The sequence below is a fragment of the Perna viridis genome, chromosome 4 (genome assembly GCF_037379345.1).
Source record: "Perna viridis isolate PV_CMFRI_1.1 ecotype Kerala chromosome 4, ASM3737934v1, whole genome shotgun sequence".
Lineage (NCBI taxonomy): Eukaryota > Metazoa > Mollusca > Bivalvia > Mytilida > Mytilidae > Perna > Perna viridis.
Window position 1 is genome coordinate 15,291,299 of NC_142448.1, and position 15,430 is coordinate 15,306,728.

General features: G+C 34.4%; 1 protein-coding gene across 4 annotated transcripts in view; it reads right to left on the minus strand.

Moving 5' to 3' along the window:
- Nucleotides 1–149: 149 nt before the first annotated feature.
- LOC148619032 (uncharacterized) overlaps nt 150–15,430 on the minus strand; it is a 22,767-nt gene continuing 7,486 nt past the window's right edge. For 3 of the 4 annotated variants that reach the window (XM_088578525.1, XM_088578524.1, XM_088578523.1), the window contains exons 2-9: nt 10,535–10,593; nt 9,138–9,246; nt 7,260–7,373; nt 6,777–6,862; nt 4,211–4,389; nt 3,808–3,871; nt 712–747; nt 150–464 (exon numbers count right to left, since the gene is read on the minus strand). In XM_088578525.1, coding sequence (XP_088434651.1) covers nt 388–464; nt 712–747; nt 3,808–3,871; nt 4,211–4,389; nt 6,777–6,862; nt 7,260–7,373; nt 9,138–9,246; nt 10,535–10,541 — 672 coding nt within the window. In that variant the 5' untranslated portion in view covers nt 10,542–10,593 and the 3' untranslated portion in view covers nt 150–387. The remainder of the gene's footprint in view (nt 465–711; nt 748–3,807; nt 3,872–4,210; nt 4,390–6,776; nt 6,863–7,259; nt 7,374–9,137; nt 9,247–10,534; nt 10,594–15,430) is intronic. The other variant, XM_088578526.1, reaches the window with a different exon arrangement.

The window sequence follows — 15,430 nt, forward strand, 5'->3', positions numbered from 1 at the left end:
ATTACTAAGTAAAAAGCACTATCTATGCAAAACAAATTGTTCTTTTAATTTCAGATAGTTCAAAGTAATTATTTCCAAAAGCAATATCAGATTCTGATCATATAAACTTCAGGATATCATTATTGCTACTAACAACATAATACATGTAAAAATGGTCCATATTTTTACTGATTTGAAAATTAATACTATTACATATTCACAACATAATAATACAGACTGTACGAAAATAATTTTGACAATGATGACAACAGGAAAAAAAATGCCATTCTATTAATAGCACAACAAAACATGAACACCCATCAACCTAAATGATATAGAATTTAGTTGCCTTTGCAATGGCACTGAATGTCTAAAATGTTTCAGATCGATTTGAGTGCTGTAATGGTGTTATATCTCATATCTGTTAGACCTAGTTCCTGGCATACAACTAGACATATATCTCCTTATACCTCTTCTTTGGGTATCTGAAATAAGACAGAAATGCATTATCCTTACATGGATAGAAATACATGAGAAATGTTCTTCGTCTACAAATATTTTTTTTTCTTTGATAGCTGATATTTTCTATTTGAGGTTGGTTGTAAATCCTAATAACTTTAACTTTGATACCATATGATCAAAACATTGTTAAGGAATTGATGTGGACTGTAAGTGTTAGTATGTTAACTAGTCACATAATTGTTTATGCCAAACTAATCAAACTTATAATACCTTGTGGTACTTGGTCCTCACTAAATGCAAACAAAGCTGAAAAGTAAATATGAAATGTTACAATACCTAGAATATCATACTTAAAGCAATGCTAATGGTCAAACTGTACTTTTACTTGGTTTCAGTATAGAAGAAGAATTCCTCCCTTTTATGTTTTAAGAGTAATTGAAAACAGAATTGCACATTACTTGAGCATATCCCTTGGGTATGCTATACCTTTTTTTTCAGCAACAAGAACAGAAACCTGATTAGAAACTGCATTATTACTGATAGAACATTCAAAATATCAGCTTTCCCTACAGTAAACTTCTACTTACAAGTAAAATATGCAATACAATCAAATAAATATACCATTTGTAAATATATAGAGAAACTCTCTTAATACATTTAGAATCAAAAGAGAGAATACCCACTATACTCCTTGTCCAATATAAAATCAGATGCCTAAGAAGTCCTATGACTGCCATATCTTACTGACCCATTAGTCCTAAAACTGTTATATCTTACTGACCTTTCAGTTCTATAACTGCAATATCTTACTGACAAGTATGTTGTATAACTGTATTATCTTATTGACCTGTCAGTCCTATAACTGTTATATCTTACTGACTTACCAGTCTTCCAACTGTCAAATCTTACTGACCTGTCAGTCTTATAACTGTCATATCTTACTGACCTGTCAGTCTTATAACTGTCATATCTTACTGACCTACCAGTCCTATAACTGTTATATCTTACTGACCTGTCAGTCCTATAACTGCCATATCTTACCGACCTGTCAGTCCTACGACTGCAAAATCTTACTGACCTACCAATCCTATAACTGTCATATCTTACTGACCTAACAGTCCTATAACTGTTATATCTTACTGACCTCTCAGTCCTGGACTGCTATCTTACTGACCTGTCAGTCCTATAACTGTTATATCTTACTGACCTGTCAGTCCTAGGACTGCAAAATCTTACTGACCTACCAGTCCTATAATTGTTATATTCTACTGACCTACCAGTCCTATAAGTGTCATATCTTACTGACCTAACAGTCCTATAACTGCAATATCTTACTGACCTGTCAATCCTATAACTGCCATATCTTACTGACCTGTCAGTCCTATAACTGTTATATCTTACTGACCTTTTAGTCATATTACTGTCATATCTTACTGACCTGTCAGTCCTAAGACTGCAATATCTTACTGACCTAACAGTCCTAAAACTGCAATATCTTACTGACCTAACAGTCCTATAACTGTCATATCTTACTGAACTAACAGTCCTATAACTGCCATATCTTAGTGACCTATCAGTTCTATAATTGTCATATCTGTAAGCCTATCTTACTGACCTTTCAGTTCAATAGCTGCAATATCTTACTGACAAGTAAGTTGTATAACTGTATTATCTTACTGACCAGTCAGTCCTATAACTGTTATATCTTACAGACTTACCAGTCTTCTAAATGTCAAATCTTACTGACCTGTCAGTCCTATAACTGTACCTTACTGACCTACCAGTCCTATAACTGTTATATCTTACTGAACTACCAGTCGTCTAACTGTATTATCTTACTGACCAGTCAGTCCTATAACTGTTATATCTTACAGATTTACCAGTCTTCTAAATGTCAAATCTTACTGACCTGTCAGTCCTATAACTGTACCTTACTGACCTACCAGTCCTATAACTGTTATATCTTACTGAACTACCAGTCGTCTAACTGTCATATCTTACTGACCTGTCAGTCCTATAACTGTTATATCTTACTGACCTGTCAGTCCTAGGACTGCAAAATCTTACTGACCTACCAGTCCTATAATTGTTATATCCTACTGACCTACCAGTCCTATAAGTGTCATATCTTACTGACCTAACAGTCCTATAACTGTTATATCTTACTGACCTTTTAGTCATATTACTGTCATATCTTACTGACCTATCAGTCCTAAGACTGCAATATCTTACTGACCTAACAGTCCTAAGACTGCAATATCTTACTGACCTAACAGTCCTAAGACTGCAATATTTTACTGACCTAACAGTCCTAAGACTGCAATATCTTACTGACCTAACAGTCCTAAGACTGCAATATATTACTGACCTAACAGTCCTAAGACTGCAATATTTTAATGACCTAACAGTCCTAAGACTGCAATATCTTACTGACCTGTCAATCCTATAACTGCCATATCTTACTGACCTGTCAGTCCTATAACTGTTATATCTTACTGACCTTTTAGTCATATTACTGTCATATCTTACTGACCTGTCAGTCCTAAGACTGCAATATCTTACTGACCTAACAGTCCTATAACTGCAATATCTTACTGACCTACCAGTCCTATAACTGTCATATCTTACTGAACTAACAGTCCTATAACTGCCATATCTTAGTGACCTATCAGTCCTATAATTGTCATATCTGTAAGCCTATCTTACTGACCTTTCAGTTCAATAGCTGCAATATCTTACTGACAAGTAAGTTGTATAACTGTATTATCTTACTGACCAGTCAGTCCTATAACTGTTATATCTTACAGATTTACCAGTCTTCTAAATGTCAAATCTTACTGACCTGTCAGTCCTATAACTGTACCTTACTGACCTACCAGTCCTATAACTGTTATATCTTACTGAACTACCAGTCGTCTAACTGTCATATCTTACTGACCTGTCAGTCCTATAACTGTTATATCTTACTGACCTGTCAGTCCTAGGACTGCAAAATCTTACTGACCTACCAGTCCTATAATTGTTATATCCTACTGACCTACCAGTCCTATAAGTGTCATATCTTACTGACCTAACAGTCCTATAACTGTTATATCTTACTGACCTTTTAGTCATATTACTGTCATATCTTACTGACCTATCAGTCCTAAGACTGCAATATCTTACTGACCTAACAGTCCTAAGACTGCAATATCTTACTGACCTAACAGTCCTAAGACTGCAATATTTTACTGACCTAACAGTCCTAAGACTGCAATATCTTACTGACCTAACAGTCCTATAACTGCCATATCTTAGTGACCTATCAGTCCTATAATTGTCATATCTTCAAGCCTGTTAGTCCTATAACTGCAATATCTTACTTACCTATCAGTCCTATGACGGCCATATCCTCTTCTTCTTTCAACATTCTTTTAACAACTATTGCTGCCTATAAAGAAGAATCACAAATCTTTTTTTGTATGTGGACCGAACATATTCAATTCTGATAATTGACAGTTGCAATATCGCCAAAATTACATTTAGCCAAAATTCTTTGTCATCAGACCGTTGAACACAAACTCCTGGACTGACACGTCTTATAAATTAAAAATGACACTGATATCTGTAAAGCATTCTATACTTTTTTATTGAAATAGTATCATGAATATAACGGATACAAAATAAATAGATATAATATGTTGCATTGCACAAGATTAAAGTAGAAAATTATATACTTTAAAAAAAAACCAATATTCATATATAATATACATGTAATATATATACTCACTTGTTGTTCTAAGCTATTTCTCATGAATTTGACAAGTAGACGGAATAGGAACAGACATAAACCGGCAGAGCCTCCCTGGAATTTAGCTTTTATTTTCCCGATTTTACAAATGCAAGTTCCATTCCTGATAAGTCTATGTAGTAAATCATGGTCTACACTATCTCGTCCATCACAACCACCTGAAATAGACAATCTTGTTCCATTATTGCAAATAATAGTTCTTCAACGTTCAATAAATATGGATTTTATCATTTCAAACAAGACAAATCTGTATGGCAAGCCTAAGTGGACAAAAATCAATATTTTTTTAATATTAGAAATTCATTTTGTAATATTATAAATTCCTGATTTAGTAATATTACAAAATATCACACATTTAGTAATATTACAAATTGAATTTGAAATATTAGAAAATGAATTTGAAATTTTTTAAAATATCACTTTGCAATATTGCAAAATCAAAATCGTTATTGAATACAACCAATACATTTTCTAATATTAGAAAATCGATTTCTAATATTAAAAATCGTTTTTTTTTTTTTTTTAGAAATATTAAATTCAATGGAATTATTAATATTAGGAAGGGTTTTGTAATATAAGCAAATTCCTGTGTTCAAGCTGGTATCCTCTGGGTACGACAATGTGCTCTCATTTATTACAACATGCTTTAAAAAGCAGTAAAAAGCAAATACAACAGAACTGCATGTACTAAACGTCATGTCTTTATACATTCTAAAACAGCAAAAATCAACCATATAAGAATTATAACCATAGATCTGTAGTTATAACGATGCAGTTCATGAATTCGTCACTTTTCGGACCAACTCATCGTTAAACAATGTTAATTATACAATAACCAAATTGCTTCAAATGAAAATGAACTTAGGCTTTTCACGGAGATGCGGTGACACTGACGATCTTACCACCCTCTGTTCTCACAAAGTTTGGTCAATATGGATCCAACAATTACAGACAAGTGTGTACTTTCTATTTTCCTTTTTCACTTCGATGCTATTTATGACAAACGAATAAAGACGAAATAAAGCCATTTTGTGACCAATATACCTAAGGTTAGAAAAGATTGGATTTATTTAGTGTCTTCGAGTCCCATGCATGGGTCGCTGAGCTTCTGGGTCATTTTTATAATGATTACCGCCACGTGAAATCGGAAGCCCGGAGATGACAATTAAAATGAAACATTACTTAGATGATTGCACAGGAATTTTGATAATGCATCTCTCGGGATGGTGTCGGTCTGTTGTCTAGTGATATTGCTATTTGTAATAGTCATTCTATTGGGATTTTTGGTCATACATGAAGATAGTAGAGGTGCGACTGCTAAAGGGCATTAAAAGTGCACAGCTAGTATCTGCACCAGACATAATTGTTGAACGTATATTCTAAGACTTTGGCGTTTATGTTAAGGTATATGTGTCTGGGACTAGGCGCCTAAGACACTTAGCACTCTAAATGACACATAGTTGTCTGTGCGGTAACTTGTAGCACCTGAGCTATAAAGCTTATTAGCTGAGGAATGTAGCTAATTGAGAGGGGCATGTATCCAAGGAGATGAATTATTTCAATGATTGTGGCGTTAGAAGTTTGAATAATTTGTCAGACAGTTTCGACCTGGAGGTCGATAAATTGAATTTTGTTTTGAAAATTTAGTAACTGGGAAAGGCCAAAATAGTAGTGTGTTGTTCAATTACCCATAACGTCGGAGAGTGTTATGTTCATTCATTTAGGTGGTCCATGTAAACCGACATCAAACCTGAATATTACGCAAACTGGCGCACTGCTACGATGCATCATGGATTTGGTGTGTGTTTCTGGTAATGACCTTCGTAATCTGAATGGTGAATTTAGGAATAAATCAAAGAGTTCTATATAAACCATTTACAACAATAAGCTTATGTTTAGATACATTTGAATTCGGTCCGTATTTCCTTTCATCACGCCCATTTTTTGCAATTTGACTATTATTTGCGGCATATAAATTGAAACGATCGATATAAATTGATTCAGTACATGAATACTTTGACTTAAAGAGTTGTCTCCGTTAAATCGTATTTCACCACAAATACTACAACTCGTCAGCTTTCAGATAATATGGAAATTTTACCGATCGTCACTTTCATCAATAAACAGACAAATAGATATATTGTGAGTATTTGGGGCTACAGTGTGATTTTGTATGGAAATTGATTAACGAGAATATGAAAGTCAAATCAAATGAATTACTATTTCCAAGGCTTCTGAAAACATTGTAGTGACGATTTTGTTAATAAAAACAGTAATATTAGAAATTGTACGTGACAGGAAATTAAAAAAAAAAAGAGTCATCGTGTCTAGGAAGAGTGGACACCTCAATCAATATGGATTACATTAAAACGCCGACCTATATAAAGGAACTATATATCCCAAACAACAGTCCAATTTAATGTATTTACATTGTCCATTCAGTATCTGTTGGATAAGGTCGGAGAGTATTGATGTCAGGAGCTTACCTATCCTAGTATACAAATAAAATGTAGAATTCAGTCTATTAAGTCTGTATAAATCTTACGGTTTCTAGCACTTCTGACATCTTCAAGACTCATTGACATATCAGCTATATTTAAAGTAAAGTCACCATCTGCTGCTTTCTTGATTCTACAACAGATCATAACATTCATTAACCGAAAAACTAAATACACTAATACAACAACCCCACCGGGATGAAAATGTCAGTTCAAGGCCACCCATGGGTCTTCAATGAATGACAAGGAAACCCTAACACCACAGGGCGGATTACTGCTTGTCACAAACATCATTATACACAGGGACAGAGAAATAATTGCCCCATGTTCTCCAGTAACATAATGTTAAGTAAACTAAAAGAAACAAAACATGCAGAGACTAGTTTGATTTTTCATAAATTGCATATGAGGTTTTTGATTGCACCCAATTCCCCCGTTCCGATAGCCAGCAATAAAAGGGTAAATGCATTTCAATTAAGATTGAAAATCAGCGGTTTCCTTTTCCAATGCCTTTAGTATTATCTACTCACAAGCCATCATAGTAGAGACTGTATTTTCCAATAACACAAATAGCACCGTTTCTTGTTTGTAGTCTACCAGCTACCATTGAAGCATGAGGAAGTTTGGCATTCTGTATTTTCATTCTATAAACATTAGTGCTTTAAAATTGATATGTATAAAACTTCTGATAGACATTGACCAAAATAAGAAAAAATACCTTTTTTGTAAAGATAAATCAGTTCCAACCGCTTAAAATTAAGAGAGAAAATGTTTGAGTTAGGTTGAAGCAGTTCGTCTGCAAAATGACTATTAACGAATTAGCCTACACAGAGAAAAAGGTGAGAAAATGTAAAGAAAACTGTATGTCAATTGGCTTCATATACATTTTAAGAGAAAACCATTGGAACTAATCTGAGATTGATGAAATATCCACGCTAAACTGTTTAATTGTCAAAAGGTTTTACATCTGATAAGAGGATTTTTTCTGGCTATCACCTTGTATTCGCAAATATAAACGCGTTCGTCGGTCATTTTATGTAGTTGTTATATGTAATCTTATCTAACATGCAAGTTCGCATGGTAGAGGTCTGTAACTTATAGAATCCATTAAAGTTCTTAAAAAAAATCCAGAATTAATCATGTTTTATAAGGATGTCCATCACAAGATCACAAGTTGAAGATCCATATATAGGAATACGGCGAAATATTTTACAATGGATTTATTCTTATACTTGAATCTTCTGTCAAATATAAAAATGGTCACAGTTTTAGCCAGTTGTGTACATAAAATGCTTTACAGAAGAAAACATGCTTTCATTTTGTATACTGTTTTATGCTTTATAGTATATGATATTTTTATGTTGCTTTCTGTGGTTAGGTTTATTCGTGGTGGCTCTTCAGACGTTATCGGCTGACATATTTTACGTTAACTATGTTCTTTTATTGATGTGTAATATGAAATGTAAACGATGGTGACACTTTAAAAAATAAAACACTATTGTTATTAATGTTACAATATCGTGAATATGTTAAAACTTTTTTATTCTTTAAACTTTAAGCCCAACGACTGTCATTAACCCCGGTCATGCTACCTACCCTGTGAAACAGTAACACAGACGACTGTCATTAACCCCGGTCATGATACCTACCCTGTGAAACTGTAATACAGACGACTGTCATTAACCCCGGTCATGATACCTACCCTGTGAAACTGTAATACAGACGACTGTCATTAACCCCGGTCATGATACCTACCCTGTGAAACAGTAATACAGACGACTGTCATTAACCCTGGTAATGATACCTGCCCTGTATATAAGCTTTGTGATACAGATGACTGACATTAACCCTTTCATGATACCTACCCTGTGAAATTGTAATGCAGACGACTACCATTAACCATGGTCAGGATACATACCATGTGAAACTGTAACACAGACGACTGCCATGAACCATGGTCATAATACCTACCCTGTAAATGTAAGCTTGTGATACAAACGACTGCCATTAACCCTGGTCATGATACATACCCTGTAAACTTGCGATACAGACAACTGACATTAACCCTGGTCATGATACCTACCCTGTAAACTTGTGATACAGACGACTGCCATTAACCATGGTCATGATACCTATCATGTAAACTTTTTGATACAGATGACTTCCATCAACCCTGGTCATGATACCTACCCTGTAAACTTTGTGCTACAAACGACTGGCATTAACCCTGGTCATTATACCCACCCTATAAACTTGTGATACAAACGACTGACATTAACCCTGGTCATGATACCTACTCTGTAAACATTTTGATACAGATGATTTCCATTAACCCTGGTCATGATACATACTATGTAAACTTGTGATACAGACGACTGACATTAACCCTGGTCGGTCATGATACCTACCCTGTAAACTTGTAATATAGACTTCCACTAGCCCCCTCATGATCTTTGATATCCTGTTGGAGTAACCGCTCAGCTAGGTTCTTTAAATGACTGTTACCAGCTTCATTCTCTGTTAAAAACACACGTATTTTAGTTTCTCCACAACATAATTACGACAATTATTTTCTTTTTTTGTACATCTGCACCATGAGAACTGATTGGTTCAACGGTCATAGTTTTCCATTCCTCTTTCGTCTACCCGGACTTGACTTTTTATGTGCAACTCGGCGGGTAGTTGTAGAAAAGCAGATGACGCTTACCCTACCAGTGCACCTGGTCCATGCTCCCAGTATTAAGTGGAGTTCGAATTGCCTTTTGACTTCTGTTACTTTGTATGTATTATTTTGGTTATTTTATGTTTTATGTAGTGTGTGTAGTGTAGTGTTTTCCATGTCTGGTCATTGTCCCTGGATTTAATTCTTTTTATTTCCGCTAGAATCTCGATTCCCTTCAATAAAACCAACTAAAGTAAACTGTCGAGTATTCCATAAAAATCATATACTTTTTCAAAAGTCACCATCTTCGTAAATATCAAAATAATTTCTAATTAATTTTTACTAATTTTGACTTTCTCATAGATGAAGAAATTGTTTTTGTGTATCTCAAATGTGTAGCTTCATTATCGACTTTTACTCGTCGTCTAACTGAACTTTAACTTCTGTATACACTGTTAAAACGCAAAAAAAAACTCGAAGATTTGAAACGTTTTCCATGTGAAATAATTGATAGATATATTTAGATGCACACAACTCAATCTACTCATTATTACGTTAAAGACATGCGTGCACATAAAACTCTATTAAGGTAATAGATTCTGGTAATCATTCCAAAATGCCAGAGTTCGATCATGGGACGTAAATGCTAGTATTTAGCCACTTACTTCACAGAGCCAATTATACAAGAACGAGAGGACAATTAAACAAAGTCAGTCGGAACAATACATCCAGTACTGGCATGACACGATACCTAATCGTGTTCTTTTTAGTTACATTACGGCGGAATCCCATACATTGATTTTCAAACGGAGTGACACCCATAAAATATTATCAGGGATTTGCTCTGCCTGCTCGGATGTCACCATTGCATATTTTAAGGAACATATATCAGCTATTTCCTGACAGATGTCTTATGTGTCTTTCAACCGTCAGGCCACAGGAATCTTGACTACAATGGAACAGTCGATAAAACGTTAGGGAGGAAACAAGCGAATAATTAATAACCCATAGTCAACTTGATCAATTCTCCTTACGATTGGTTTTAAGGACAATTGAGAAAGGATCAATATGTTTTTGCAGGAAATCTTACAAAGTTTCCAGTCCCAACAATCAAAGAAAAAACAGATTTGTGATCAAACGCACCTGCCATGTTGTTGCAAATCCTTACCCCATGTTGGATTTTATCAATACATCATTTAGCTCTGAAATAAAAAAAAATGTAATTTACCAATTCTAAATGACTCCATACCTTTAACTTACAGATGCCAATGATGCATTTTAAGGTTTCTTGGTACTGCATTTTTTATACTGATTATTTGCCTACAGAGACACGTAAGCGAGCAATATCTACACGTCTTACAAACGACCTTCGTAGACATAACTATAAGTACACTTATTCGATTTATTAAACCTTATACAACCGGTACACATGGTACACTTATTCGATTTATTAAACCTTATACAACCGGTACACATGGTACACTTATTTGTTTTGTTAAAGCTTGTAACACTGGTACTCCTGGTACACGTATTCGTTTTATTAAACATCTAGTGCACATGGTACACTTATTCGTTTTATTAAACCTTATACAACCGGTACACATGGTACACTTATTCGATTTATTAAACCTTATACAACCGGTACACATGGTACACTTATTCGTTTTATTAAACCTTATACAACCGGTACTCATGGTACACTTATTTGTTTTATTAGACCTTATACAACCGGTACTCATGGTACACTTATTTGTTTTGTTAAAGCTTGTAACACTGGTACTCCTGGTACACGTATTCGTTTTATTAAACATCTAGTGCACATGGTACACTTATTCGTTTTATTAAACCTTATACAACCGGTACTCACGGTACACTTATTTGTTTTATTAGACCTTATACAACCAGTACTCATGGTACACTTATTTGTTTTATTAGACCTTATACAACCACTACTCATGGTACACTTATTTGTCTTATTAGACCTTATACAACCGGTACTCATGGTACACTTATTTGTTTTATTAGACCTTATACAACCGGTACTCATGGTACACTTATTTGTTTTGTTAAAGCTTGTAACACTGGTACTCCTGGTACACGTATTCGTTTTATTAAACATCTAGTGCACATGGTACACTTATTCGTTTTATTAAACCTTATACAACCGGTACTCACGGTACACTTATTTGTTTTATTAGACCTTATACAACCGGTACTCACGGTACACTTATTTGTTTTATTAGACCTTATACAACCACTACTCATGGTACACTTATTTGTCTTATTAGACCTTATACAACCGGTACTCATGGTACACTTATTTGTTTTATTAGACCTTATACAACCGGTACTCATGGTACACTTATTTGTTTTGTTAAAGCTTGTAACACTGGTACTCCTGGTACACGTATTCGTTTTATTAAACATCTAGTGCACATGGTACACTTATTCGTTTTATTAAACCTTATACAACCGGTACTCACGGTACACTTATTTGTTTTATTAGACCTTATACAACCGGTACTCACGGTACACTTATTTGTTTTATTAGACCTTATACAACCACTACTCATGGTACACTTATTTGTCTTATTAGACCTTATACAACCGGTACTCATGGTACACTTATTTGTTTTGTTAAAGCTTGTAACACTGGTACTCCTGGTACACGTATTCGTTTTATTAAACATCTAGTGCACATGGTACACTTATTCGTTTTATTAAACCTTATACAACCGGTACTCATGGTACACTTATTTGTTTTATTAGACCTTATACAACCGGTACTCATGGTACACTTATTTGTTTTGTTAAAGCTTGTAACACTGGTACTCCTGGTACACGTATTCGTTTTATTAAACATCTAGTGCACATGGTACACTTATTCGTTTTATTAAACCTTATACAACCGGTACTCACGGTACACTTATTTGTTTTATTAGACCTTATACAACCGGTACTCACGGTACACTTATTTGTTTTATTAGACCTTATACAACCGGTACTCACGGTACACTTATTTGTTTTATTAGACCTTATACAACCACTACTCATGGTACACTTATTTGTTTTATTAGACCTTATACAACCACTACTCATGGTACACTTATTTGTTTTATTAGACCTTATACAACCACTACTCATGGTACAATTATTCGTTTTGTTAAAGCGGTTGGAGTTCGAGCTGCTCGTTTAAAAAAATGTGTTTTTTTTCGGTTTTTTTTAATATTGTTTTTAGTTTTTATCTCCAATTTCTTTGTTTTATCTTTGTCCTTGTTGGAGTTCTAGTTTGAGTTTCTGTTATTTTGCAGAAAATAGTAACTAAATCATCTTTAAATGTGCCATTTTTTGTTTCTTTTTGGATATGCACTGTTAATATTGTCAAAGGATTGATCACTTTATTGAAGTTAAAACCGAGGTCTTGATATCTGTTGGTCACAAGAGGACAAATTCTAGTACAGGGAAAAAATCATAAAAGACATAAATGGAGTGAAACATTCAATTTTCACAAAGTTCAACAATAAATGTTGAAAGTTCGAGCTTGATGAATTCATGATAGACATGAAGCAATAAAAAATATCGCATTAGTATAAACTTAAACTCCTGTATCATTTCAAAAAACAAAATGAATAAAAAACTTCACCGAACAATACTGAAAACAAAATTGATATGCTTCATTTACGTTTTGTCAGATTTTTCTGAAATTCAAATACAATTATTGAGATAGAGAAACGTGATTAACAATTTATTTCGTCTGTTTAACGATGTGTGGGCAATCCATATCCATCAGAATCACTGAACAAGTTTTATGCAGTTTTCAATATTGATTTGTCAAGTATGTATGCAGTGAAATCGGAAATGTATCCATTATGCTGAAATTGCAACAAAAAAATCAGTTTTACTCAAAATTAAACTAAGTAAATAGGACACGAGTAAAAAAAAACAACAACACACAAACATAAAAAAATAATATATTCATATTTGGTTTCGCATTTTTAGTGATAGACTGTTTTGAAAAAAAAATATCTGAACTGTGATGTTCCATGTAACATAAAGCTCTATTGATTGAAAGCTTGTTGTTTCAGCACTAGATTTATAATTTCTTTTCTTTTTTTAAGTATCAAATCCCTTCATTCACCAGATAGATTATGTTAAAACAACAGTATCATTATATTGTTCTAAAGATCGTTACATAACTGGTCATTTGCTTTTGTTACTTTGTATGTATGATTTTAGTTACTTTATGTTCTTTGTTTTGTATGTCTGTTTTCCATGTATGGTCATTGTCCCTCTTTAACAATCGTTTCTCATAAAATGCCCGGGAAAATGAGATGCATCGAGATGCTTAATTGCTATGTAAGTACTACGGGGGTAGGAACTTTATTACGTAAATACTACAGGGGTAGGAACTTCTGTTACGTAAGTACTACAGGGGGTAGGAACTTCTGTTACGTAAGTACTACAGGGAGTAGGAACTTCTGTATTTCAACATGTCATCTGATCTGGTTCAATTAATATTCTTAAAAATAACTATTTAGTAAATAAATACCACTTTTATGGACAGACACAAATATTATGAACCAATTTATAGAAACATTAGAACGATGGTACCCACAGTACAATCGTGCTTACGTCGTATAGAGTGATAATTTGCTTGTACTATTTGGACAAAGCTGTAGTTCTTTCAAATGTGTAGTAGCAGTTCTAACCCCGCTGTCAGTAGAAATTGACTACAAATGCACGGAAATTTATGCAGATCGAATTATATGGTTAAACATTACTGTATACATTTCGCATGCATTGTTTACTGCGGTACGTTAAGAATGTTTCTGTGTCTACTTGTAAATCAATGTAATGAGCATTTGGTAAAAAATATATATAAAAGTAACTACCACAACATGCTTCTTTCTTTTAAAATGTAAGGTATGCGACGGCACGGATATAGATTCCATAAATGTCGAACAGAGTCGAATATTGCCCTATTTCTTTATGCCAAAGTGCAAAGATTGCTTTGCTGTTAATTTCTGTTATTTATTAACCAACTACCCAAAATACGTTAAAATATGTCACAAACTGACCAATTGATATGAATCAAATCGGGCATCTATACGGGGCCAATATGGATCAAACCAGGACCAATACGGCATCATAACTTCCGGTCGTTTGACACCGCCGTTATGAGTTAGAATTGAATTTCATGAACTTTGATCACCAGGACTAAAAGCTGCAGAAACTAAAAACAATCTTCCACTTTATACAAAAAGAATATTTAAGACTGATTAAAGCAAATAAACCTACATGTTCTTGGTAAAACACGAAAACAACTGTTCTACAAATCATCTAGTTGAGTTGGTTAATGCAATTATCAGTAAATATGTAATTTCATATTGGTCTCGACAGCCGTATTGGCCTCGGCGATGCCTCGGGACCAATAAGACCGCCTCGACCAATATGGTTGATTTTTTTTACCATAACTTTTTTTCTTAGCTCCTCGCTTGGGCGCCAAAATTTTTGGAAAAGTTGTTGTTCTTTATATCTAGTGCTATACAACTAAAATTTTTAGCGCCTCCTGGTGGTTAGAACTACTTTGATTCGCGTATGACTGCAATTCCGACAAATTGTTTAAGAAGAAATTATCCTTTCTGCATCCGAGGTTATTTTTTCAGTGTAGCGGAAATGGCAGAGTAGTTCCGATTGCCCTTTGTTAGTCACTATGCTGTTGCCCCGTGCGGGACCGGATGTCAAAAGAATTGGCACGTAACAGCGCTAAGCTTGTCGTAAAAGGTGACTAAATAGTGCTCAAAACCCTGGCTGGGGGCTAAGGCTCTCTGTCCATAAACATGCCAAGAAATACCCTCAAAAATTTCTGGTCTGCCCCCTACAGGCACTAATTATCTTTGGTAACGTGATAGTACAGATGTGGTCATTAATGTATCTATTATCTCAGCGGAGTGTAAAGTTGGATTTTGGAGCGGTTTGTCTTGGCATGCCAACCGGGTGGTGTGCCCAAGGTGGTAGAATGTGGTACCCCTGGCATGC